General features: G+C 37.6%; 1 protein-coding gene across 1 annotated transcript in view; it reads left to right on the forward strand.

The window, feature by feature from the left end:
- Positions 1 to 25,943, forward strand: part of CDH7 (cadherin 7) — a 128,412-nt gene that overhangs the window by 94,681 nt on the left and 7,788 nt on the right. Inside the window, exons 7-10 of the mRNA XM_040264335.1 lie at positions 11,044 to 11,180; positions 13,184 to 13,305; positions 14,169 to 14,286; positions 17,357 to 17,608. Coding sequence (XP_040120269.1) covers positions 11,044 to 11,180; positions 13,184 to 13,305; positions 14,169 to 14,286; positions 17,357 to 17,608 — 629 coding nt within the window. The remainder of the gene's footprint in view (positions 1 to 11,043; positions 11,181 to 13,183; positions 13,306 to 14,168; positions 14,287 to 17,356; positions 17,609 to 25,943) is intronic.

Consider the following 25,943-nt stretch of genomic DNA (forward strand, 5'->3'; position numbering starts at 1 on the left):
CGATTGAACTTCTGGTGTAACTGATATTTAATAATGCTAAGTGCTCTTGAGCTAACTTACGAACTAAGTCTGGATATTGACTGCAGAGTGTCATGAAAAACATCTACACATTAGACTGATTTTTAGTTAAGAGCTCATAGTCCTCTGTCTCCCTAAAATAATAGGTTTAGGCTTATTATTTATATAAGTAAATTATTACACACATTTAATGATATTAAATATCAATTTATCATTAATATACAAATAATAATCAGCACATATAGAGAGACATTATATGTAATTAGTGCTCTCTTTTCCTTCTCTTTTGTTTGACATGAATATCATAGTCTAATAAAGAATTGTATAAAATAACTTATTTCAAAAGTGAAGTCATACTCATTTCTTCTCTGTCTATATAACAAATTCAGGCTTTGTAGCTGTATTATTTTTAACACAGTGATCATAAACCATTTCTAAGAATATAACCTTCTGTACACTAGAATATCTATGAGTTCCAGATGCACTCAGATGGAATAAGCCTTTTCTTCCCTGTAAAAGCCCAGCCTGTATTGTCAGAAAGTTCCCTGACATAAGTTTGGCTTCATCTGCTAAGTCCTATTAATGTGCACAAACGTGAATTTGGGTTTTGTTATAGCATCACAACGCTAGTGGCATACTTGTCTTCTTCCCCTATGAACAAACAATCACAGTACAATTGTAGTCATAGATGAGGTGCTCAGGAGAGCCTGACTTCTGCTTAAATCACTTAATTTAATGAGGAGAAAGAGAGAAGACTTTCATGAAATTGAGGATTGGAAAAATAGACACAGTAATATACATGATAATTCACTACTTAAGCTAGTGAGAGGATTTAAGAAAATTTTGGTTTACTGGTATTTTATAATTTTTTCTTTATCCATTTCCTTGTGTATCATTCTGTTAGAGCCTTTCAGAGTAAATATTTCACTCTTAATAATATTTTATTTGAAAAAATGCAGTATTATATAATAATTTGGGGAAGGAAAAGGGAGAGTAGGACCAAGTGGGTAGTGACTTGAGTTAGAGATGAAATGAGTTCCATGTCTGTTCCCTGGGACACAAAGAAAGAAAAGGCCAAAGGGTGAACTCTGCTGAATTTGGTGGTAAAGACTTCTGTGTCCTCCATCAGCTCGCCAGCACTGTATTTTTACCTCATTTTTAGTTTCTTAAAACTAATAAAGGTGATCCTGAAAGTTCAGGTCAGTGCTTCTTACATCCTTTTCTAATCTCTAAATCTCACAAATAAGCATTTTGTTCAAAGTTGAATTAAATGTTATTTTGTGTGTGCCTGTGAATATATCTTTTGCTTTTTGAAAAATAATTTGACTTAGATTTATGCTCATATTCTTGCAACATTGCTTTGCCTTACTCTTTTTTTTTTTTTTTTTAAATAAGGTCAGCACAATCACTCATAGCTTATTTGCTTCTGGACTTCTCTCTCACATATTTCTCTTTCCTGGTCCATTTATGATAGTCTTTAAGAGGCCAGTCTCCTCATTGTGTAGTTCAGTGAGTTGAGGGGAACTTCTAGAAATAATATTCTCTAGAAAATTGGTTTTCTTCTGCTGTTTGCTGAGTGCCTTTAGGGGATATTTCCATATAACCCAATAAAAAGGAAAAGCAGCACTTTCACTCCTTGCCCTACCCCAAATATTCTGAACATTAAGGGAGAAAGGGAAAGTAACTGATGCTTTTAAACTGTCAATCATTACTGAAATATTAGGAAGTATTATCCCTGTACATTACTATTATTATAGTTTATTGTTTTCATGCCATTTTTATTTCAAGGTCAGTGAAGGGAGACATATTTTACAAGGAACTATATTGGCAATCTACTGAAGGTTGTGTTGTATTCATATATTTTCCAAGATATTGTAGTAAATATTGCATAGTTGTTTAATGGACATAAACATGTATTTGCATTGGGCACTCAAGTAACTATCAAAATATAAGCCCTTCTGCAGATGTCAGTGGATGAGTAGATTCCACAGTCTGCTGAGATACTAGGAAAAGTGAATCTCCAGGTTGAGATGGAAGCTGAAGACTCTTACAATTATGAACTTTGTGCTCCTGTACCTTTAGGGATATTGTAGTTCTCGGAGGAATGGAAAAGCAGGATTTGTTTCCTCATAATTGTTTAACATTAGGCCAGATAATATTTGAATTGTAAAAGAGTATGGGAAAGTGGATAATTAGTGTTTGAATTCATTGACATTCTTTGTAACGTGATACTGAAATCTAGCATATGCTGTTTGTGTTTGGAATATTTTCTGATATATGGGGCAAGAAATTAGAATTCTAAAAAGAAATGCATTCACTTGCCTCCAGCAAGGTAAATGGAGTTCTTCTTCCCATATGATCCATGCCTTACCCAGCATTTTTTTTTTTTTTAACCTACTCCACTAATGTAGCAACTTAAAGCTCTGCACATCTGCCCTTTCCTTAAAAGAATATCAGGGCATCTATGTTACTACTGAAACCTTACCATTCTAACTGTTTATAAGTATATTAACAACAGGGTGAGAAACTAAATGAACCCAGAGCCCAGTGATTTACTAGAGTACAACAGCTTTGTGAATTGATAAATGTCTGTTACAGCTTGCACACCATCCAGAGGGCTACCCGGCCCACCATTGCGTGCATACTTTGTTTCTCTTTCCTGATATGAAAACTAGAAGCCAGAACTGGAAATTAGGTGATTGAGATTACTTAGGAAAAAAAGAGAAATTTTGAAAACAAAAGTGGGTAATTGAGGGCCAGAATGTTTCTGACTTTTTTTTTTTAATGTGGTGTCTTACCATTTCTTGTAAATTTTGCCCCCAAGTACCAAATATCAGGCTTTATCTACTGAACTTGGAAAGACTGATTTGTGTTCTGCTGATTCTGATCATTTTCGGAATAGTAAAAGCTTTGCTTCTGTGTTTCTCATCAGTAAGATGGGAAAAACTGTAAGAGCAGTGTAGTGTCTAGAGGACTATTAATTCTTCATGTCAGCATTCACAGACTGATCAATGAATCACATACATTGATTAAGAACCTGCTTTGTGCATGACACTGGAAAAATACAGAAAAAAAAGATGAATAAAACATTTCCTCTGACCACAAGGAACTTACAATCTGGTTGAAGAAATAAGATTCCATAGAAGTTAAACAGTACATGGTGGGGAAAGTGCCAGAGCTCTCACAGGGCAAATTGTGAGAAAAATACTAATCACTCCAAGTTCACTGGACATGAGACCTCATTTGAAGGATTGATGGCCTAAGCTGGACTTTGACGAGTGGCAGGATTTGGACAAGCCAAAAATATTATGTAAGGTCTGTTTGTGTTTGAGGTATGCATTTGTGTGTGTGCTCAGTTATTCCTGAGTCTTTAGGATCACCCACCAGGCTCCTCTGTCCCTAGGATTCTCCAGGCAAGAAAATTGGAGTGGGTTGCCATTCCCTTCTCCAGGGGATCTTCCCAACCCAGGGATGGAACCTGTGTCTCCTTGCATTGGCAGGTGGATTCTTTACCACTGGCCCACCTGGGAAGTCCATGTTTTAGGCAGCTATATCCTCAGAGTCCAATGCTATGTTATGAAATGAGCACACTTACTGCACAGGCAGTTCAGCAAGCCCCAAATCCCTCTGCCTAAAATAGCCAATGAATTGAAACATGATATTACAAAGATCAGATGCAAAGAAGCGTGATTACGGAGTAATGGATGACAGGGCAGGGGCATGAATTGGGAGACTTGGATTTACTATATGTAAAATAAATAGCTAGGGGGATGCTGCTGTACAGCTCAGTTCAGCTCAGCCCTCTGTGATGACCTGGATGGGTGGGATGATGAGTGGGTGGGAGGGGGGTTCAAGAGGAAGGGGGATACACATATACATTTCATTGTACAGCAGACGAGCATAATATTGTAAAGCAGCTACACCCCAACTTAAGAAAAAAGTAATGGGGATCATTTTTGGCATTTCTAACAATCCAGATACAGAACTAGAGTTGTATTTATGTTCAAGGATCATAATAATACTTAACCAGCAGGCTCTTTTGGTATTCCCTCCAATGAAAGGTGATAAGATAGTATCAGATATTACAGTATGTGGTGTGACTAGTCTGAGCACAAGTTGGGTGTTTGAATAATTCACTGTGTATTTTTAGTGGCTTGTATACATGCCTATATTTGTACATATTATTTTAATCTAAATTACGTGTTAATTTCTCACAGGATTAAAGGGAAAGTTGAACAGCCAGTCTTTAGAAAAGAGAGGAGGAAGGTTTCTCTATAAATATGAGTAGCAAGAATGTGCGGACAGTCTCTTATGAATGTGACAGAGGATGAAACATGGGCCACTTTTTTTCCCTCTCATGGCTCTGTTTAAGAAAGTTTTTATGGGGGCTCCTGCCTTAGGACACATGTCCTCTTACCCGGGAAGTCCTGGGCCTCTTCATTGTGAGTCCCATCAAGGTTGCGTGAGATTGAGAAGGTTGAAATTCCCAAAGGAAAACTGAGTTACCTTTGTTAGAAAATGGGGATGAGGCTGCAAACAGTGGTGTCACTAAGTACTGAACTCAACAGCTTATCTTGAAGTAATTTATTTCTCATTAAAGCCCTAGAAGGCAAGCATTAACATTCCACAGTTTATAAATAAACATGACTCCAGTTACACAGTTAGAAAGTGTGGTTCTAGGATTTTAGCAGGTTCTGTATCAAAACCTGTACATTGCTGGCAGCTAAACACACACACACAGGCATGCGTGTGCACACGTAAATTACTTAAGAGATTAAGGTTTCAACTCAAATGATTCATTATTTCTATTGATCAGATTCGTCGATGCTTATTTATTATGTTACCTTTTCCACCTGGGAGGTAGCACTGAAGCCTTGGTGTTCATCCAGCCTGCTCACCTGCATATTCCCTTTGTGACTATCAATGTGCATATCAATAGCTGGGTGACAAGCGTGCTGCTTGTGAATGTGGAGAGGACCATTTTAATCGATCTCCATAGCTTATTGAACAGCAGCACCGATAACTACAGGCATTTTTTAGGATTGATTTTGTTGCAGATGTGCAGAACACTGGGATATTCAGATAAAGAAGACACAATCCCAGCCCACTTGTTATCTAGCAGGAGGAGAGATCTTAGCGAAAACTTGGAAAAAAATTCCAGTGTTAAATCTGGAAGTGAGAAGTCGTCTTGTAAAATATTCTCATTTTGCAGATAAAGAATACAAATGGTGAATGAAAAGTCCAACTTGGTACAATAAGTTTGTGGCAGGGTCCTGGCTATAAATATTACCTTTTCAATGCCCAGTCTGTGGTTCATGGTGGTATATATAAATAGCACAGAGAGCTTTTAGTGAAATCCCTGAGTCATAAATACCACAAGCCTTTAAAAGGTGTGATTTCTGATGTATTGGGTTGGCCCAAAAGTTTGTTTGGGTTTTCCGTAACATCTTACAGAAAAACCCGAGTGAACATTTGGCCAGTCCAATAATGGGGATGGCTTGGTGCTTTACTGCCAGAGGACTGTCATCAAGGAATAGAAGGAGTACAATGATTAGAAGGAGGAAAGATCAGAGTGAAAAAGGACCAACACGATGAAAGGCACCAAAATGGAGATACACGCTATATTGTCATTTATTCCATTAATACATCAGTGTGACTCTTAGAATTTTAGATAGAGCAGTGGGGAAAAATAATGTAAAGCTGAATTCTAGAAATGTAGGTAGCAGAGACTAAAAGCTCATCTGTAGGCAATATGGTGAATACTGGAAAGATGGCACAGACAAACACCTTTCTAAATCTTGGCTCCATCAACAATCAGCTATGAGACTTTAAAGTCCAGTCCTTAACTACAGCAATAATGGTACCTGCTTGCCTTAGAAATTGTGCTTGGCTGGTAGGAACAAAGCTTAACACTAATGACTTATCAATGAGAAGTCTGGTACCAGACAATCAAAGAACGACAAATTGGCAGGATAATGTCATCAAGGGCTTGGCTTCTTATACCAGGCACTCATCACCTTCTATTTACAAGATGCTTTTTGGATTGCTCTCTAGTGTGTTCGTATCCCAGGTGAGATAGAGGGGAAGAGGCAAAATCAAATGCCAGGCGAATTAGCAGTTGTCTCCTATCCTTAAGGGAGTTTTGGAATGATGCCCAACCTGTAAATTTTCTTTTGCATCTTATTTGCTAAGAGTCCATGGAATTCTCCAGGCAACAATACCAGAGTGGGTAGCTATTCCCTTCTCTAGGGGATCTTCCCTACCTAGGGATAGAACCTGGATCTCTTGCATTGCTGGCAGATTGGTTACTGTCTGAGCCATGGGAAGCCCACAGATGTAAGGATACTGCATCTACAGGGAGGCTCGCTAGTGTAGTTTTTCAGCTGGACACATGCCTGCCTCTGACATAACCAGGTTTCTATGAATAAGAATTAAGGGCAGGTGAATATTAGGCATGCAAGTGAAAGTGTGTTACATGACCTTACATTTACATAGCTGTTTGAGGACTAGGAAACAATGTATATATTTTAAATTCTTAGTATATTTAGGGGAGGGACTGTCGGGGGAAAGGCTGATGAATCTGCTTTTGGATATACTGACCTTTAACAGAAGATGTTGCCGGTATTTGGGGTAGTTTACGAAATCTCAGGAAAAGGATTGAGACTGGATATTGAGATTCGGAGGCGTCTGCATAATAAATACAGAGAGCAGAAACCTTAACTGCTGGTGCTGCAAAAATATGGAAGCGATCTCTTTAATTGGTCGCTCCAACCTACAGTGAAGGAGGTCAAGTATTTTAGGCTGTAATTTATAGAAACTAGAAGGATCATTGTGAGTGTGCAATCACCACTAACTGCAGCAGAAGTTGCATTAAAGATAACTTTGCGTCATGATTAGAGAAACACCAGTCCTTTCCTCTCCTGTTCAGCCTCTAATTGGCAATTGTATTTCTCTGTCCCCAAACCAGTAGATCTGGAGCTACAAAGAGCATGCGGCTCTGAACTTCTTTGGAGTGTTTTTTTTCTCTCTTGGCCTCACTCAGGCCTCCCAGACTAATTCAGAGACAGTTTGTACCATTCACTCTAAAAAAAGCTATATTTTCTTTATTTCTCCTGGTTTAGGAATTTTTTTTCCCCTTAGGTAACTTTATCATTAACTAATGTCTTATGCAGAAATTCCTGCTTTTTGCATGTCCAGAGGGGCTGGTAGAAACTAGGGACCCCTTTAATGCTGGGGATCCCAAGTCCTTGTGATTAAGAAGTACAATAACTGTTCTTTGTTTACTCCTGGTCCCTGCCCGAGTCTTCCATCTCTTCTCAAGTTAATTCCTCTTTCTCTTCCCAGGTATATATAAAGAGAGAATATATTAATAATATGAAATAATGGCATAAACTGGTTTGACTAATGCAACATTTCAGAGAAGATCTGGCCTTTCTATGTAACAGAAAATTTATGTCTGTTCTTGTTTTTTTTTGCATGGCTCTTGTGTGGAAAGTAGGTTCTAAGAATGGAAGTGCGCTGATAAAAAGTAGAATAATGCAGAATCTAAGCTCATATGTGGTAGCTTGGAATGACTGCACTTGAGAGTAGATATTGACAAATTGATGCGGGGACAAGAGAGAGAAACAAATCTATGTTTTTAGCTTGAGCATCCACGAAAAGAAGGAGGGAGGAGGTGGCGTGAGAGACCTTAGGAGACAGGACAGCAGCCTGAGAATGTCACATTTCCGTTCACATTGTTTATTTATGTGTGCTTCTACTAAGCAAGTAATTCAGTAAGTAAGTCTGGTTGGCCCAGGAGATTTTTATATAAATGTAGGGGTCATCAAAATTATAGAACTGAATTAATCTACAGGGCCATAGAAGATGGAAGGAAAAATGTTTTTTTCAAAGAGAAGGGGATCTGTGGGAAAGGTTTGGGGGGAAGTAATTAAAGATTACGGAGGAGAGGGTAAAGCAACTGAGGTCCTGAAAAGGGCAGGCAGTAATGTAGGAGAAAACCAAAGAATACATGATATGAATAAAGGCAAAAGGAGAATGTGTTTTAAGGAGTTGTCAGTGGTCAATTGTGGGAAACTTGGATGAGGTAGAAAGTAAGAAGAGAGAAGGGAACAATAGTTTTGACAGAATGGAGGCCAACAAAGAAATTGACACAAATGGAAGATATTTGGTTTTTTAAAATGAAAACCACATGTTTTTGATTCCAGTAAAGCTTTATAGATAGAAAAGGATCCAAACCCAAGGAAAAATGTTCTTGAGATCAGCAGATAGGACAGACAGGTTAAATAGAATGTCTTGATTTGACATTTAGCTGCAATAAATAGATGGTAAATAGAGGGTATAAGGACATTTAGTTAAAATGCATTTTTCCTCTCGTGTTTCATGTAGCACAGATCCTGGAGGTGACGGTAAGTACCCTTTGTACTGCCATTACCATTTTCAAACTAGTTTTCTTTTCCCTTCCAAACTCTCAACTCTTGGCAGAATGTGTCACCACACTTGACTCAAAACCTTTCCTGTTGCTATCCACCACCAGATATACAGTAATCACACTGATTTGTTGAGTCTTTTAGTACTCAGATTATTTTGTCTTTCCCTACCATCACTTTTGGCATGATGATTAGTATTTAGCCTGTCATTTTCTTAGTCTTTTTGACTTTAATGATCTGTTTCTTTGCCCCAGTTTTGTCATAGATGCTTATGAACATACCCTTGTCTTGTTAACTCTGAGCTGCTGTTGAAAATCTAATTCAAGCATCTACTCTCTTATCTGCTACCTCCCACTGCAGCAATTCTGGATCCTGGGAAAGTCCTCCCACTTGGTGATGCTACCATGTCAATCTGCCTTCTCTTACTTCCTCAGTTGCTTCTTACAAGCTTAGCGACCATGGGTCTTTATCATTCCTCCTATGCAGATGTCCGAATCTACCCTCCTCTTCTCCTTTGATTGTCAATAACTGGCTAAACCCAACCCTCTCCTTTACGTACATCTTCAAATAAGCAAGACAGACGAATAGCATGACTGTCTTCACATTAAATTAATGGACATAAGTCTCAAAGGAGCAATCCACAATGTATAGCTTATTCCATTATACTCTCCCTGCTGCTGCTGCTGCTGCTGAGTTGCTTCAGTCGTGGCCATCTCTGTGCGACCCCATAGATGACAGCCCATCAGGCTCTCCCGTCCCTGGGATTATCCAGGCAAGAGTACTGGGGTGGGGTGCCACTGCCTTCTCCGATACTCTCCCTAGTATATGTATTTTTGGTCTCTTCTAAAAAAAGGAATTCTCTCTCCTCCTCAAACTACCTTTTCCTTTCTCTCTTAGCTGATAATCTTGTCTCCTATGCCATCAACAAAACAGATCCCTTAGATAGCTTTCTAATATTCTGAATCCCCAAATACCTGTTGCTGCACAAAGACAGTAATGTTTGCTGGTTTGTGGTCAATTTTTTGGTGACATTTTTTGATGTCTTTCCTTTTTATGTTTCTTGCATCTTGTTATAGAGCAGAGTAGTACTATATGATTCTATTTAATAATCACCAGTAAAGTACTCAGGAAACAATACTTTCTGAAATTGGGTGTGTGTTTATTTGTTCATTCATTTGTTTTTTAAATGACAGTCCTTATTTCACCTGAGTAGAAAGACTGTGAGCGCATTTGAAGATAGTCATTAATGAGGAAAGGGTGAAGTTTGTATATGGAGCAAAAAATAGCATAATTGAATAAGAATACAAGTAGAGCAGTAGTTTTTCACTAATGTTTGGATAGCAGATATTTTGAGAAAAGGCTTTAACACAGCAAAATGTTTATGTAATTTGAGGTATTTTAAAAGATTTTTATTTTATATTGGATTATATATTTACAGTGTTGTTTCAGGTGTATAGCAAAGTGGTTCAGTTATACATATATCCACTTTTTTTTCTTTAGATCCTTTTCCCATGTAGACCATTACAGAGTTTTGAGTAGAGTTCCCTGTGCTATACAGTAGGTCCTTCTTAGTTATCCATTTTATAGTATTGTGTATATATCAATCCTAGGGTCTCAATTTATTCCTCCCTGCTTTTCCCCCGGTAACCATAGTTTGTTTTCTACATCTGTGACTCTGCCTTCTATTTTATAAAAGTTCATTTGTACTTTTTTAAGATTATAAGCTATATCATTTAATATTTGTCTATCTGACTTCACTCAGTATGACAATCTCAAAGGCTCGTCCATGTTGCTGCAGATGGCATTATTCTGTCCTTTTCTATGGCTGATTAATACTTTATTGAATGTATGCACCACATCTTTATCCATTCCTCTTTTGATGGACATTTAGGCTGCTTCCATGTCTTGCTATTGTAAATAGTGCTGCAGTGAATATCGGGTATATGTATCTTATCAAATTACAGTTTTCTCCATATACATGGCCAGGAGTGGGTTCTTTTTTTTTTTTTTTTAAAGAAACCTCCATATTGTTTTCTCTAGTGGTTGTACCATTTTACATTCCCACCAACAGTATACCAGGGCTCCCTTTTCTGCACGATGCAGGGTTCTGCTTTGAAACATGTCTGTGGTCCCTGAGTAAGAGATAACAAAAGGAAGAAAGGTTACAATCAGGCTGGAGTTACTAAGACACAAGATGTTACTCAGTTTATGTGAATGGGTGAGTCGTCTACAAACATGTCATTTTAAAGGGACCTCTAATCATAAACAGGGATACTAAGTATGTTGTAAATGTTTTTTAGGAACCACTATTTGGAGTTTATAATGGCATATTCAAATCTAGTTTGAAGATAATTTTGCTAATTATACGATTGTTTTTATTTTGTACTGTTGGTCAGAAAAGCAGAGGTTACTGACAAGCAGATGATGAATCAACTAGAACACTGGTGCAGTTTTAAACTAGGCATATTCTATGTTAATGTGACAGGTCATGGAGTCAGCAGAATTTGGTGATTTTAAGTGCAATTAACGAAATAAATAGAGCAAATTATAATCAGACATAAATATTAAAGTGCTTTTTTATTTTTTTAAATATTAGGTATTCAATTGACAGAAACACAGATTTGGAGAGATACTTCAATATCGATGCCAACAGTGGAGTTATTACAACCGCCAAATCTTTGGATCGAGAGACAAACGCTGTTCACAATATCACAGTCCTTGCAATGGAGAGCCGTAAGTTGTAAGGTTTAACATTAAATTAGGATGGAGGACATTGAGAGTGGAGAATGGGCTGCCATGAGTTTATAATTTCAACTTGAATTTAACTAGATACTTGTTTGAATTCAGTACAATTTTGAAACTCCCTAGTTTCAAGGTGTGCAATATAGTTACATTTTCTAACTTGGTTTGCTAATACTTAGAAAGTTAATGGAATGAAGTGACCGTAAAATGATGGGGCTAATTTACCCACAGACGCTTTCTTCTTGTCTTGTGGTCACAGTTCATGTGCTGTACCTGTGCTGACATGGGTTACTCCAGTAGCTTACAGAAATACTCAATTGATCTCTAACCAGACACTCAACTAATTTTGGTCCTTGATGAGAAAAGCTTTGAGAACAATGCACACTTACATTGTATGCATGTTTATAATATGGTGTGTGTGTGTATATATATGCATACAAAGGTAATATGTATATATTATAGACATATTCATACAAAAGGAGCTCTAACATCAGATAATATTTAAATTCATGGCTTCTTTGTCACTCTCTGTGTGTATATGACATTTGGATCAGAATTTCTGTTGCTCCCTTCAAAATCTGCAATGTATGATTCTAGATTTTACATGAAGCATGGTCATTTCCTTATTAGATTTGTGCTTTAGAGGCAGACATTTTTGATTGATTCTAACTGTTCATAATATAAGTTTCTTAAGAAAGATGGCATTGGAGTAATAGCTTTAGTCTAAGCACAAGCAGAGATCAGAGGCTGCAGGTTCAATGCCAGCTACCTGCACTAAAGTGAGTATTACAGTGATGACTCACATGTTTTGTTTTTCAGTGCATATGACACTTACACTAATCAGTAATCTCTGAAGTGTGCAATAAATAGCATTAGGTCTAGAGAAACAATGTTGACACCTTAAGAAATATTTTAATGCCAAAGACTGCTGTCATCTGAACCTTCAGATATAAGAATATTAGGAACATCAGAGGTCACCATCAGTTCAGTTCAGTTCAGTAACTCAGTCGTGTCCGACTCTTTGCGACCCCATGAACCACAGCACGCCAGGCCTTCCTGTCCATCACCAACTCCCAGAGTTGACCCAAACCCATGTCCATTGAGTTGGTGATGCCATCCAGCCATCTCATCCTCTGTCGTCCCCTTCTCCTCCTGCCCTCAATCTTTCCCAGCATCAGGGTCTTTTCAAATGAGTCAGCTATTCACATCAGGTGGCCAAAGGATTGCAGTTTCAGCTTCAACATCAGTCCTTCCAATGAACAACCAGGTCTGATCTCCTTTAGGATGGACTGGTTGGATCTCCTTGCAGTCCAAGGGACTCTCAAGAGTCTCCTCCAACACCACAGTTCAAAAACATCAATTCTTTGGCGCTCAGCCTTTTTCACAGTCCAACTCTCACATTCATACATGACCACTGGAAAAACCATAGCCTTGACTAGATGGACCTTTGTTGGCAAAGTAATGTCTCTGCTTTTTAATATTCTATCTAGGTTGGTCATAACTTTCCTTCCAAGGAGTAAGCATCTTTTAATTTCGTGGCTTCAATCACCATCTGTAGTGATTTTGGAGCCCAGAAAAATAAAGTCAGCGATTATTTCCACTGTTTCGCCATTTATCTGCCATGAAGTGATGGGACCAGATGCCATGATCTTAGTTTTCTGAATGTTGAGCTTTAAGCCAACTTTTTCACTCTCCTCTTTCACTTTCATCAAGAGGCTCTTTAGTTTGCTTTCTGCCATAAGGGTGGTATCATCTGTACCATAACACATAATAAATATAATTTTTGAAATATTTTGAGAATTACCAAAATGTGACAGAGACATGAGGTAGGTGAGCCGGTATTATTGCAGAAATGGGACTGATGGACATGCTTGATGAAGAGTTGGCATATACCTTCAATTTGTAGAACACACAGTCTCTGTGAAGCACATTCAAGTAAAGTGCAATAGAACGAGGTGTGCCTGTAAATGAGAAAATCTTTTCCTCTTTACTAGAGAATCCGTCTCAAGTGGGAAGAGGCTACGTAGCAATCACTATCCTTGACATCAATGACAACGCCCCTGAGTTTGCCATGGACTATGAGACCACTGTTTGTGAAAACGCCCAGCCAGGCCAGGTAAGAGGCTTCAGAATGCCAGCCTCCTCATTCGTGATTTCTTTAAAAATACCCAGCGGTAGTTGCTTTTGAAATCCTGCCAGCTTTAAGATGAAATATCATCAGCATGTTTCAGCAAAACTAACACTTTGAAGTATAGCATAAACTAATATTAAAGGAACTTTCAAATTCTGGTTTAATTGGGATGATGAAAAAATTCCTCCAGAAGAAAGGTAAGCATTGTAAAAGCTATGGTAGATGTTAAGCGCTTAGGCTTTTTTAAAGAGAAATATAGCACTGAAGCTCGATTGGGCCATTTCCCACGTTACACAGTGGAGCTTACATACTTTGAAGTTCCACAAATTTAGTGGAGCGTAGCCTCCTTGTGGTTTGGTCTGCTTATCCATATTGTCAGTTCTTGTGATGTCTGATAAGGTATAATCAGTTGGTACGGCTTATTTCTGAGGTTCACAAAAGTCAGTTCAAATACGAATTTTGAAAAGAACATGATTTGATTTTCAGAGCCCTTTTTAGATTACATTCGTATCAGTATGTGTGTTAGTCAATCAACCGTGTCTGACTTTTTGCGATTCTGTGGATTATAGCCCATCTGACTTCTCTGTTGATGGGGTTTTCCAGGCGAGAATACTGGAGTGGGTTGCCATTTCCTTCTCCATGGGATCTTCCCCAAACCCAGGTCTCCCACATTGCGGGCAGATTCTTTACCATCTTAGCCACCAGGGAAGTCCTCATTTCAGTACACCTGTCCCTTCCCCAGTTCATTGCACAGGATGGTATTTATCATCAGTGTTAAGCTGCTCTGTTCTCTGCTCAAAACACAGAGCGCACGGCATGCTGTCATGTTTTACATTATCTGTTCCTAGGTTATCCAGAAAGTCAGTGCTGTTGATAAAGACGAACCAGCCAATGGCCACCAGTTCTATTTCAGCTTAACAACTGATGCAACAAACAACCACAACTTTTCATTGAAAGACAACAAAGGTAAGGTTTAACTATTGTCAGAGGAGGCAACAGGTAGGAGCTTTCTAAACAAGAGCTTTTTCTCACTCAAGAATGCTGATGAGGATTTTTTTTTTTCTTCTTTCTTTCTCATAACAGCAAGGACATTAATTAAAGGGAAACGAGCCCCTCAAGTAATTTTTATCTATGGATTTTCTGTCATGAAGAAACTACTACTTAAATCATTTTAGGCCTAAATCCAAAGAGGGGAGATGACGGATTCATCTCTGTTCTTTCTTTCTGGGTATTTGCTTCCTTATTTGTATACAGAGCTCTTTATTGAGAGTGTCTAATCAGTTGAGGGTCAGCTAAATGCCTTAGTAAGGATTATATTACCTAGGCATAACTTGAGACATTAAAAAAGTAATTGGACTGAACACATTTCAACCTAAATAACCTTTGATGTAGTATTTTCAGTGTCAACATCAGTTACTGTTTCATTTTTAGAATAAAAGTAATCCATGGAAATAATATACTCTTGATGCAAAGAAATACAGAATTTAAAAGGAATAACGAATTCCCTGTCATTCCAAATCCCATTTCTCTGCTTCAAAGAAAAGCAGTTTTATAAGGGTCATTATAGAAACATTTTTCAAATATATGTAGCTAGTTTCTGGTTTTGCTCAATTATATAAATACACACACACACACACACACACACACTTATAGCCATAGAGATAGTGTAGTCAGTCACTAAGTTGTGTCTGATTCTTATGTGATCCCATGGACTGTAGCCTGCCAGGCTCCTCTGTCCATGTAATTTTCCAGGCAAGAATACTGGAGTGGGTTGCTATTTCCTTCTCCAATAGATAGTATATAGACAATCATAAAAACTTCAGGGAAGTATGAGAACTTGCTATTTATCATCTAACTTTGATGTGTGTGTGTGTGTGTAAACAGAGAGAGAGAAGATTTTCAAAAGTTCAAAGTGTTAGTCGTTCAGTTGTGTCCAACTCTTTGCAACCACATGGACTATAGCCTGCTAGACTTCGCTGTTCATGGGACTCTCCAGGCAAGAATACTGGACTGGACTGCCATTTCCTCCTCCAGGGGATATTCCCAACCCAGGGATTGAACCCAAGTCTCTCACATTACAGGCAGATTCTTTCCTGTCTGAGCCACCAGAGAGGAGTATATACCCCAACAATACAGAAAATGTAATTTTTCAGTTTTAATATGTGAATCAAGTTTCATAAAAACCAAATGTAGAATGTATTAGTCCAATCTGACTTAGTAAAAAGACTTGCTTTCAGACAATGGATGTTGCAAGTGCTTATACCTGAAGCCGCCAACTATTTTACTAGAGAAAATTCAGCGTTGGCCTCAAAAATTCTATCTGAAAATAATATTTTTTCTGATGCTACTCTCTGCTTAATGAGGATACTGTCTTTTCCCGTTAGCAACATAAAAGGAAGCACATTCTCTGTATGGGTAATCCCAGACTCTCTGCCTTCATCATAGTTGGAAAAGACCATTCTCAGCACTTGCACAAAGGGGAGTTTAGGCTTCAGAGGGTCTTGAATATTCCCCCCACATGTCATCAGCTAGTACCACCATGATTGTTGCACCAGCACAGAACTAAAATGGTTGGATTTTCCAGGAATTCATCCAGCCACACACTTAAAAGGTTTTCCCAAGTGAAGCCCTTGCTTGTGGGAATCCTGGAGGAAAACATAAGGACCAGGAAGAAGAAACAGCAGCTCATATGCTGGCTTCCGTTTCAGGGGGAACATAGAGAACACGGTGAACTTGTGATCTCTTTCCCAATCATAGGAACATTACTATAAATTTAAAAATCACATATCAGATATTGGACATTTTAGCATGTGCTCCCCAATTTGTTGTGTGTGTGTGTGTGTTATTTGATGCCAGGCATGTTAGATTACAAATCTGCAACTTTGAAATACCTTTGTGTATCAAGTCATAAATATGTATAACATCTGATCAGTTGGGAGGCAGACTAGAAGTGTGTGTGTGTGTTAAGTTACAGAAACATGCTCAACATAATATCCTTCAACTCCATGTATAGTTTTTAAATGAACACTCTTGAATTCATACATTTTAAAATGAAAGATTTGTTTATATAGAAACCTACCAGTTGAACACCAAACACTTTCTTCCTGCTACATTTGTAATTCCAGTCTCATGAGTGCATGCTCTTCTGGGCTGTTAGAGATAGTAGATGTCAGCTGACTCTTTGATGAGAGTATTGTTAATTCTTTGATAACACTGTATATTAAACCATAGTAGATAAAACTATGGTCCTGGCGTTCCTTCTTTTCCATTGTATTTTAATTAATTGCTGTAAATTTTAAAATCACAGAAATTCCTTTATTAATTAAGGTAAGGTAACTGAACAAATTGTGAGCAGATTTAAAAAGTCTATTTCTGATATAGAAATTAAAGCTATATCATACAGCTATGTCATTCAGACTTACCACTGTTAAAAGTTTCATAGTAACTAATTGTTTAGATGAAATAAAATATTGAATATAAATTAATTTCAAATGGCCTAATTTATAACTGATAAAATGTTTATATACATGATGTTTTGTTAATGCTATGGCCCGTATGGATTTTTAAAAATTATATAACATTCTTCTTTTGAATATCTTTGCATACTCTTTTTAATTAAAACAAAAGTGGCTTATTTTATTTGTTTCTGTATTGGCCTTGGAAATTGTCAAAGGATGGATTGAAAATTTCACCTATCTCTCCAATGACATTGCAAAAATATTTAACCTGTTAGTTATTATCCTTTCTATAAGCATATGGTTTGAAATTTAAGATTGTAAAAATTATATCTAGTATATACTTTTTAATATGATAAATGATGTATAAACAGTTTTCTGTTCAGTTTTACTTTATAACTATTTCTTTGGTCTTAACCATGTAGCACGATATAAGTTTTTAAAAATGTATCCAAATGAACCAGTATTTGGAAATATGGCTCAAAAGAAGCTAAGGAGAGTGACTTTAAGTCAGATAAAGTTTGGTAGGACAGGGTCCATCAGAAATCTTGTATTCTATATGTTTGCTCTTTTCACCCTAGACAACACAGCCTCAATTCTCACCAGGAGAAATGGTTTCCGGAGACAGGAGCAGTCTGTCTATTACCTGCCAATCTTCATTGTGGACAGCGGGTCGCCTTCACTCAGCAGCACCAACACCCTCACCATCCGCGTCTGTGACTGTGATGCAGACGGGGTCGCCCAGACCTGCAACGCCGAGGCCTACGTCCTTCCTGCCGGTCTCAGCACAGGAGCCCTGATCGCGATTCTAGCCTGTGTTTTGACCTTACTGGGTAGGTACCATTTGCGATGCTTTTTCTGTAAGAGCAGTCACAACTGCCAGTGGTCATAGTTTTTCATACATTCTGAGAATACATGCAGATATTCTAACCCATGGTATTTGGCTCACAGAGGAATGACCATCGGCCACACTTTCCAGTGATATGTTTAAAACTGAAATTGTCAATTTTTATTTTGTAAACATCAGTGAAGATAAATGGCTTCTGTTTAAAATGTTTTTGTTTTTTTTTTTAAGATTTTAAAAAACATTTACTCTATTGCTTCTCGGCCTTTTGGCTGAGATCGCAGACGGTAAAGCGTCTGTCTACGATGTGGGAGACTCGGGTTCGATCCCTGGGTCGGGAAGATTCTTGGAGAAGGAAATGGCAATCCGCTCCAGTACTATTGCCTGGAAAATCCCATGAACAGAGGAGCCTGGTAGGCTGCAGTCCATGGGGTCGCAAAGAGTCGGACACGACTGAGCGACTTCACGTATGCTCCAGCCTATTTGTTTTAGGGTTCAGGAGTCTCTATTAGACTAGAGAGAATCTTTTCTATGTTATTTTGATAATATGCTTATTTTAGAAACCGTGGCCTTCAGTGGAATCTAATACTTCTTAAGATGTGAACATTCTTTATGTTAGTCTCTATTCTTGCCTGTGTTTGAAATACATCATAATTTTTTTTAAAAGACCAATGAATAAGAGGGCATTAAAAAAAAGACATGATGACTTTACATCCTGCCTCTTTTCAGAAAAGATTTAAACTACATTTTATTATTTGCAAAGCTTAAAAGATTGCAATTTCAGCAATGCAAAATTTCCCAAGAAGAATTTACATATGTAATTGTACTTTTCCATGATTACTTTATTATGTGGTTAAGCTTGATTTATAACTCATATTAAAATTGCAGTTTTATAAGAGATTTTGCAGCATCCTTTTAAAAATTGGAAGGTGTCCAACATGGGCATTGGGTTTATTCTTTTACATTCTGTGAAGGCAAAGTATAGTTTCCTACAGCAAGGACAGTAAGCATTTAATATTGCATTTGAGCCTGTACTCTTGTGTTTTCTTGGGGCTTAATATAATTTGTAAATTCATTTATAGTTTTGTAAAAGCAGAATTTAGCAATGAGAATCATAATTGTATGATATTTAAAAGCAAGATTTATGAAGTTAGGTAAAACCTAGATTTTATGCCTGCCTCCAACATGTACTGTGAGTTTGAGCAAGCTCTGGGAGTTGGTGATAGACAGGGAAGCCTGGCTGGCTGCATTCCGTGGGGTTGCAGAGTCAGACACAATTGAGTGACTGAACTGGTTGATTAAACATACACGAGCTCTTCACCAGGGGGAGCATTAGTTCTTCTAAGGCTAGCTTCTTAATCTCAAAGGAGAAAATAATACAGCTAAACTCATAAGGCTGTTGTGAAAATTAAATGATAATTCATGTGCCAACCATCTAGTGAGCATTCAGTAAATTTTAAGTATAATTGATAAAGCAAGTTCTCAACCTATTAACCAAGGTAAGACCTAATTACTAATATACTTTGGAAATAATCTCATGAAAATGGAAGTTATTACCTTCAGCTAACCAAATCTAGAAGGGCATTAGCTATTTTTTTCATATAGCTTCATACAGATGGCCAAAACTTAGAAATTCATTAGAAATGGCAAGTAATCCCCAATTAAAGTCTGAATATAATGTAAAGGACTAGGGTCAGTTTTGAAAAAGATTGGACCATTGCAAACTGCTTATTATTTCTTTACCAGATTTCAAAACATGTTAATAAGAGGTAATTTGTATATTTACTTTATAGTTGCTGGATAACCTAGAAGATAAATACTTTCCTTCGTGTGTGTGTGTTTACTTTTATCGGAGTATTGTTTTTTTGACTTACAATGTTTCAGGTGTATAACAAAGCGAATCAGTTTTTACATCTATCTGTGTCCATTCTTTTTCAGATTCTTTTCCCATATAGCTTATTACAGAATACTGAGTGGAATTCCCTGTGCTGTACAGTAGGTCTTTGTTGCTTCTTTCTTTTATAGTGTGTATATATTAATCCCAATCCCCTATTTTATCCCTTATCCCTGTGTTTCTCCTTTGGTAATCATAAGTTTGATTTTGAGATCTGTGAGTCTGTTTTACAAACAAGTTCATTTGCATCATTTTAAAATTAGATTCCACATGTAAGTGCTATTACTTGATATTTGTCTGACTTACTTTCATGCACCTCTTGGCCATCTGTATGTCTTCTTTGGAGACATGTCTATTTAGATCTGCCCATTTTTTGACTGAGCTGTTTGGAGATTAAATCCCTTGTTAGTTGCTTATATTTATATTAAGTTATATGCATTTATATTAATTTTTGTTCTTTCCCTATTTGGATCTTTAAGTCCAAGAAACTCAAGTTCTATAACATCCCTTCTAGTTCTGGGTTCTTCAGATACAACAGAGATTAGTTAGACTGGCCCACCTTTAGTTTTTAGAAGGCATTTGTGGAAATCACTGTCTACTTCATGAAATTAGTGCTCTTCCAGTGTGTCTAGGTTTGGCAGCTGGATGTTTAGGTGTCATGCTTCTTTTCACTTTTTTTCCCTGAAAAGACCATAACAGTATTTTTCTCTGCTCTTAACTGGAGACCACTCATGGTTTAGTTCAACAAGACAATATTTTCCTGGCTTTATAAATGATAGTAGTACTTAAGTAAAAATATTAAATTGCAAAGAAAAAAATGAGAGTATGTAAAATATGAATTCGCATTGTGATCTGTAAAGATAAAACATAATAACATAGCAGACTTAGTGATAATAACAGGCAGATTCCAGTGGCTAACTTATAGTAGCAGCTGTGTTCCTCTTTCAAACAAGTGCAAACATACTAAAGAAAGAAAGAATCACATTGAATGAGATGGTACTAAGTGCTAGACATTAGCTATCATTCGTACCTCAGTCGGTAAAGAATCTGCCTGCAATGCAGGAGACCCAGGTTTGATTCCTGGGTAAGGAAGATTCCCTGAAGAAGGGAACAGAAACCCACTCCAGTATTCCTTCCTGGAGAATCCCATGGACAGAGGAGCCTGGCAGGCTACAGTCCATGGGGTTGCAAGAATTGGACACAACTGAGCAACTCGGCCACCACCATGCCTACATTTTGCATGAGAAAATTCTTTATTAGAGGAGACATGCACAACATTATAAGGTGTCAGAGCCAAGACCTAAACACAGCCCAGACTTCCTTGGGGATGTCCTTTATAAGGTATTTTTCCATAAGTATTTTCTAGTTTGAAACACTTGTGTGCCTCTGGGAACCACCTGTTGATCTGTATATATGGCAGGTCTATCTTAGGTTTTTTCACCTAGTGGCTTTAGGACTTCTTTGGTGAACTCTGTCCAATTTAAAATGTCCTCCACTTACACAATCCTAAATGTGTTCTCTCAAGCTTGGGAGTGTGTTAAATGTGAGCTTATTCTTCATGGCAACCAAAATACACTAGCTGTCTTTAGGCATAAAATAGTCATTGTACTTAGGTCAGTTTTTCTGTCTCAGATGAGCCTTAAATGAAATAATTCTAACTCACATATTTAATGGAGAGGAACATTAATGATACTCGTTTTAGGGAAAGGAAAGATCAATTTCAGTTGCAATTAAACTTCTTCTGTCGTGAGGCATGGAAAGCAGTATCTTGTGTATGCAGATGATTTGCAAATCTCTGGTTTGTATCTTAAACAGAACTAGAGAGGTACAGTCATTGTTCTGTCAGACTGCTGACGTGAGAAGTCCGAAATTATCGCACACTGAACAATCTTCCTGCGTCCCTGCCTCTTCTCTTGATTTGGTCCCTACTTGTGTGTTTTTTGAGTGGAATTGGTCAGCCTGCACTCTTCTGTCCCATCCTCTGTAGCCAATCAGCCCCTAAGTGCTGTTAATTTCACTTTGATTCTTGAATCTGTGTCTTTCGCTCCCTTAATACTCTACCTGATTTTGGCCAGGGTCCATCTTTCCCCTCCTGAATTAATGGCAGTTTCCCCAGTCTCTATCAGCTCCAATCTAACAGAAACACAGAGAGAGTAAGCTTTTTAAAAGCAAATATGATTGCAACACTCCCAGCTTAAAGTTTCTGTGGCTCCCCATTGCCTACAGACTAGAATCACCTTCTTTCTATGACCTGACTGCTCCTTTTCAAGTGAACCTTCTCTCTCTCCACTCACAAGTATACTTCAGTCAGATTGTAGAGTAGCACTTTGTCGGACTCATCCTGCTTTGTTTTTTATCTCTTCTTAAAAGCTTTGTTCTCTTGCTTGGAATACCTCTTCCCAGAATCCAACAAGTAGTAACTCCTTTTTGTGTTCAGCACTTAACCTCCTTTGCTCCTGAGTCCAAGTGGGGTGCTATTTCTAGGTGGCAAAAAATCTTAAAGCATCTTTCCTGGCTGATTAATCCAAACCAGATTGTCTACTCATCTGTCTTGTCTGGTGGACCCCTGCTTTTGGAGGCAATGAGTGAGCAGTATTTCATCATTGTATATATGGAGCATCTCAGAAAATCATGATCTGACATAGACAAGGCATATATCATACATGATACTGAATGAATCCATGAGTGTTTGGGTGTACTCAGCAGTAGAAAAGAACATTTTATTTTTGTCATTATCCCTAACTTGTATTTCTGTTGGACCTGAATATTCCCATTTCAAAATATTCTACAGTTTTAGGCCTTTATTTGAGATCCAGCCTAAAGAGAAAAAAAAAAATTATTATAGTAGAGATTTCAAAGAAGCTTTGCTAAAATGCAGTTTAAATTTCAGTTAAAAATGTTATATTTGATATCTATCTGAATCATACACTTGGATTTTATTAATTACAGCTCTTTATTCTTTGTGAGTATAAGTAATAGGTGACTCTGCCTAGGCTGTGCGTATGCGTATGCGTGCAAGCTCAGTCGTGTCCAACTTTGTGACCCCATGGACTGCAGCCTGCCAGGTTCCTCTGTCCTTGGGATTCTCCAGGCAAGAATACTGGAGTGGGTTGCCATTTCCTCCTCCAGGCGATATTCCTGACCCAGGGATCGAACCCGTGTCTCCTGTATTGGCAGGCAAGTTCTTTCCCACTGAGCTACCTGGGAAGTGTGGGTTCATTAGTGCAAATCCAAACTTGGGCCCTCTCTTCCTGGGAATCTGCACGTATCTGATTACATAGCATGTAGATCCAGACAACGTGGGCAGCTGACTTCTCTCATCCTTTCTGTCTTTTCTTAGGTGTCATTTCCAATGACATCTCTCTGTGATCACAGCCTGACTTCACTAGTAGCCCTGTATTTTTCCTGTCATTTCACTTTTTAAAACAAATTATTTCCTTGCTTGAAATATCTCAGAAGCATTAAATATACTTTCATAAAATCCAGATGTTCCTCACAGCCCACAAAGCAAGGCACCTTCTGACACCTGCTCATGTCTCGATGACATTAGACTGCCTGATCCCTCCCTCACTCAGAAGGAAGAACCACGTGGCCTTTCTTTCCATGAGCTTCAAATGTGCCACCCTGTTCCTGAGACCTTCTTCCAGCTTCCTCTACCTGTTGGATTCTTACTATTCTTAGTGCCCCAGTTCAGTATTACCTTGAAAGAGGGAAAGTCCTGATTAAATTAGGTGCTCCTCATGCCCACAGTTCTTTATTACAAAACCTGTTTCCTTTGTAGTGGGTATCGTAGTTGGTAAATATTTATCATGCTCAAATATAAAAAAACCTTGAAAGTAATGATCTTAATCTCTCCCTTTTGTAAAACCATTATGTTCTCAAAGCCTAGCACAGGGCACCCAGGAGAGAAAATATTTTGGGGTGAACTGGTGAATAGTACTTATTGCATTCTACTTATGTTACTACGTTTGTGTTTCATTTTATGCTTTTCATGAATAGGCCCACGATCTGTTATTCCACTAAATGGAAGAGAGTAGATAATCAAACACATCAACTAAATTAACTAGGGGTTATCAAAATCATATGCGTGTGAATAGTAAAGTGTATGTTTCTTTCTGTGCATCAGTTATATGATTCAAATTTTAGCAAGACCAAAGAAATAGGAACTGGAGTGTATAAGAATTTATTACAGAAATTCAGAAAAATGACATTTTAAATGAAATCAGATAGTGCTTACTTCGTGTAGCACTATTTTAGTATGATGCAAATATAAATTCACTTAATTTTCATAAAGTTACTGTGAAATACTTTCTTTCAATATTATCTCCATTTTGGAGAGAAGGAAACTTGAAGTAGGGGGAGGCAGATGTTATTAAAAAACTAAGTTCTACTTGCCCATTGATGTGAATAATTATTTATACTTAATTACTGAACTTGTATTCTGATTATGCTAATAACAATTTTTCATTTAGGTTGTTTTTCACTTATACCTAATAGAGTATAATTGTAGTGTGATAGCTGTTTTACTATTCAATATGTCATTTGGTAATTAAATCCCCTACTATAACCATAAGACCATATGCAGTTACAATTTTTCTGGTATTTTCAAATCTTGTTTAAATTGACTGTCCAGAAGAAACACGTGAATCACATGTGTAATTTTAACTTTTCAAGGGAACCTCATTAGAAACAATAGTTTTTAAAGTGAAATAAATGCTAACAACATATTAAAGCAGTATGAACAAACTATTGTAATCTTAACGTGTGATCAGTTATTATTATATTTTACTTAAAAATTGTCTTTAACATCACACGTACATTTTACACTTAGAGCAATCTGAAATAGTGATAGCCGCATTTCAAATGCTCACCTGTGTCTTCCGCATTGAGTAGTGAAGATTTAGACAGTCTTTTATGACTAATACATTCTGAATGTTTATAAAGACATGGAGCAAATAATATTTCTTGGTGAAGGCTGGCTCATCCATCTTACCTTACTGTCATCTCTTCTGTGAGGCGTTCTCTGAGCATCCTGGCTAAACGTTCCCATCCATATATTCTTAGCATATGTTATAATGCTCTGTAACTATTGCATTTATAATAATTGCTTTTTCTTATTTAAGTTATTGAACTTAATGGCAAGAGCTATCTGCATATCACCATAGTACCTTACCTGTTTGTCAATTTAACAAACATTTATTGAATTCATAATATCAAGTATTGTTCTTTGTGCTTTAGGTATATCTATGTGGAATAGCATCACTGCCCTTCTAGGGCTTATAGCTTTGGAAAATCTGTGCTCTGTAAAAATTAATGTTGAATTAAATGATACTCAGACATTAACTTTTTGGAAGTAGTCTATGAACAATGTGGTACACTTAAGAAAGTGATAGTTAACTGGTTTACATATGCACCTTAAAAATCCTTTACAGATCTTTAAGGATGAGGAAAACTGACTAGAAGGTAATTGAGATGACTGTGGTTTAAAATTAGCACCAGACTGAATGTTTAAAATATGTTAATACGTGAATGGAAAAAGTTGTTCTTTAATAGAAGTAACCTTATTTAGAAGTTAGTACCATTTTGTGGTCATCAGATTACATCTGCAGAATTCTATCAAGTTCTGGGTAAATAATTATGTTGTTAGCCTGTGGGAAGTGGGTTAGAAAAGTAGGACCAAAATACTGCCAAGGTGATTTAGTAAAAACCATGTTCCAGGTTAAATGTCTAGATGTGTATCTGACACACACCACAGTGAAGGTTGGAAAAAGAGTTCACTGAACGGAGAGTTAGGGAGTTTGGGATAGACACATGCACACCGCTGCATTTAAAATAGATCACCAACAAGGACCTACCGTACAGCACAAGGAACTCTGCTCAATGTTCCGTGGCAGCCTGGATGGGAAAAGGGCTTGGGGGAGAATGAATACATGTATAAGTATGGCTGAGTCCCTTCGCTCTTCACCTTAACTATCACAGCATTGTTAATCAGCTATACCCCAATACAAAAAAAAAAATAATTTAGAAAAAGAAGAGTTCACTAACTTACAGTGTGAACTTCTAAATTTTTCTACATCTTTCCTTCCACTTCTCTCAAGTTTGAGAGACTGGTACTGTCCCGGTCTGCCTGCTTCTTGGCATCCATGCACGCCTGTATTTTCTTACAGCGAGTCGCATGACGATTTGTGCTATATTTATATGTGTATATATAGCCTCCACAGTGAGCTGCTGGGATGTGGGAATCGCTCTTGCTATATTTGGCTGGTACCCAGCACTATTTCCTACACACTGGGATACTCGGAAAATGTTGAATCGAATGTTAGGAAACTGAATTCTACAATCAGAAATGTAGGTCAACATTATGCATTTTCTGCTCTAAGAGTGTTCCAACTTCTTTACTCACGTCTACTCTTCCCTGCCTCCTTAGTCT

The sequence above is a fragment of the Oryx dammah genome, unplaced genomic scaffold (assembly GCF_014754425.2).
Source record: "Oryx dammah isolate SB20612 unplaced genomic scaffold, SCBI_Odam_1.1 HiC_scaffold_22, whole genome shotgun sequence".
Lineage (NCBI taxonomy): Eukaryota > Metazoa > Chordata > Mammalia > Artiodactyla > Bovidae > Oryx > Oryx dammah.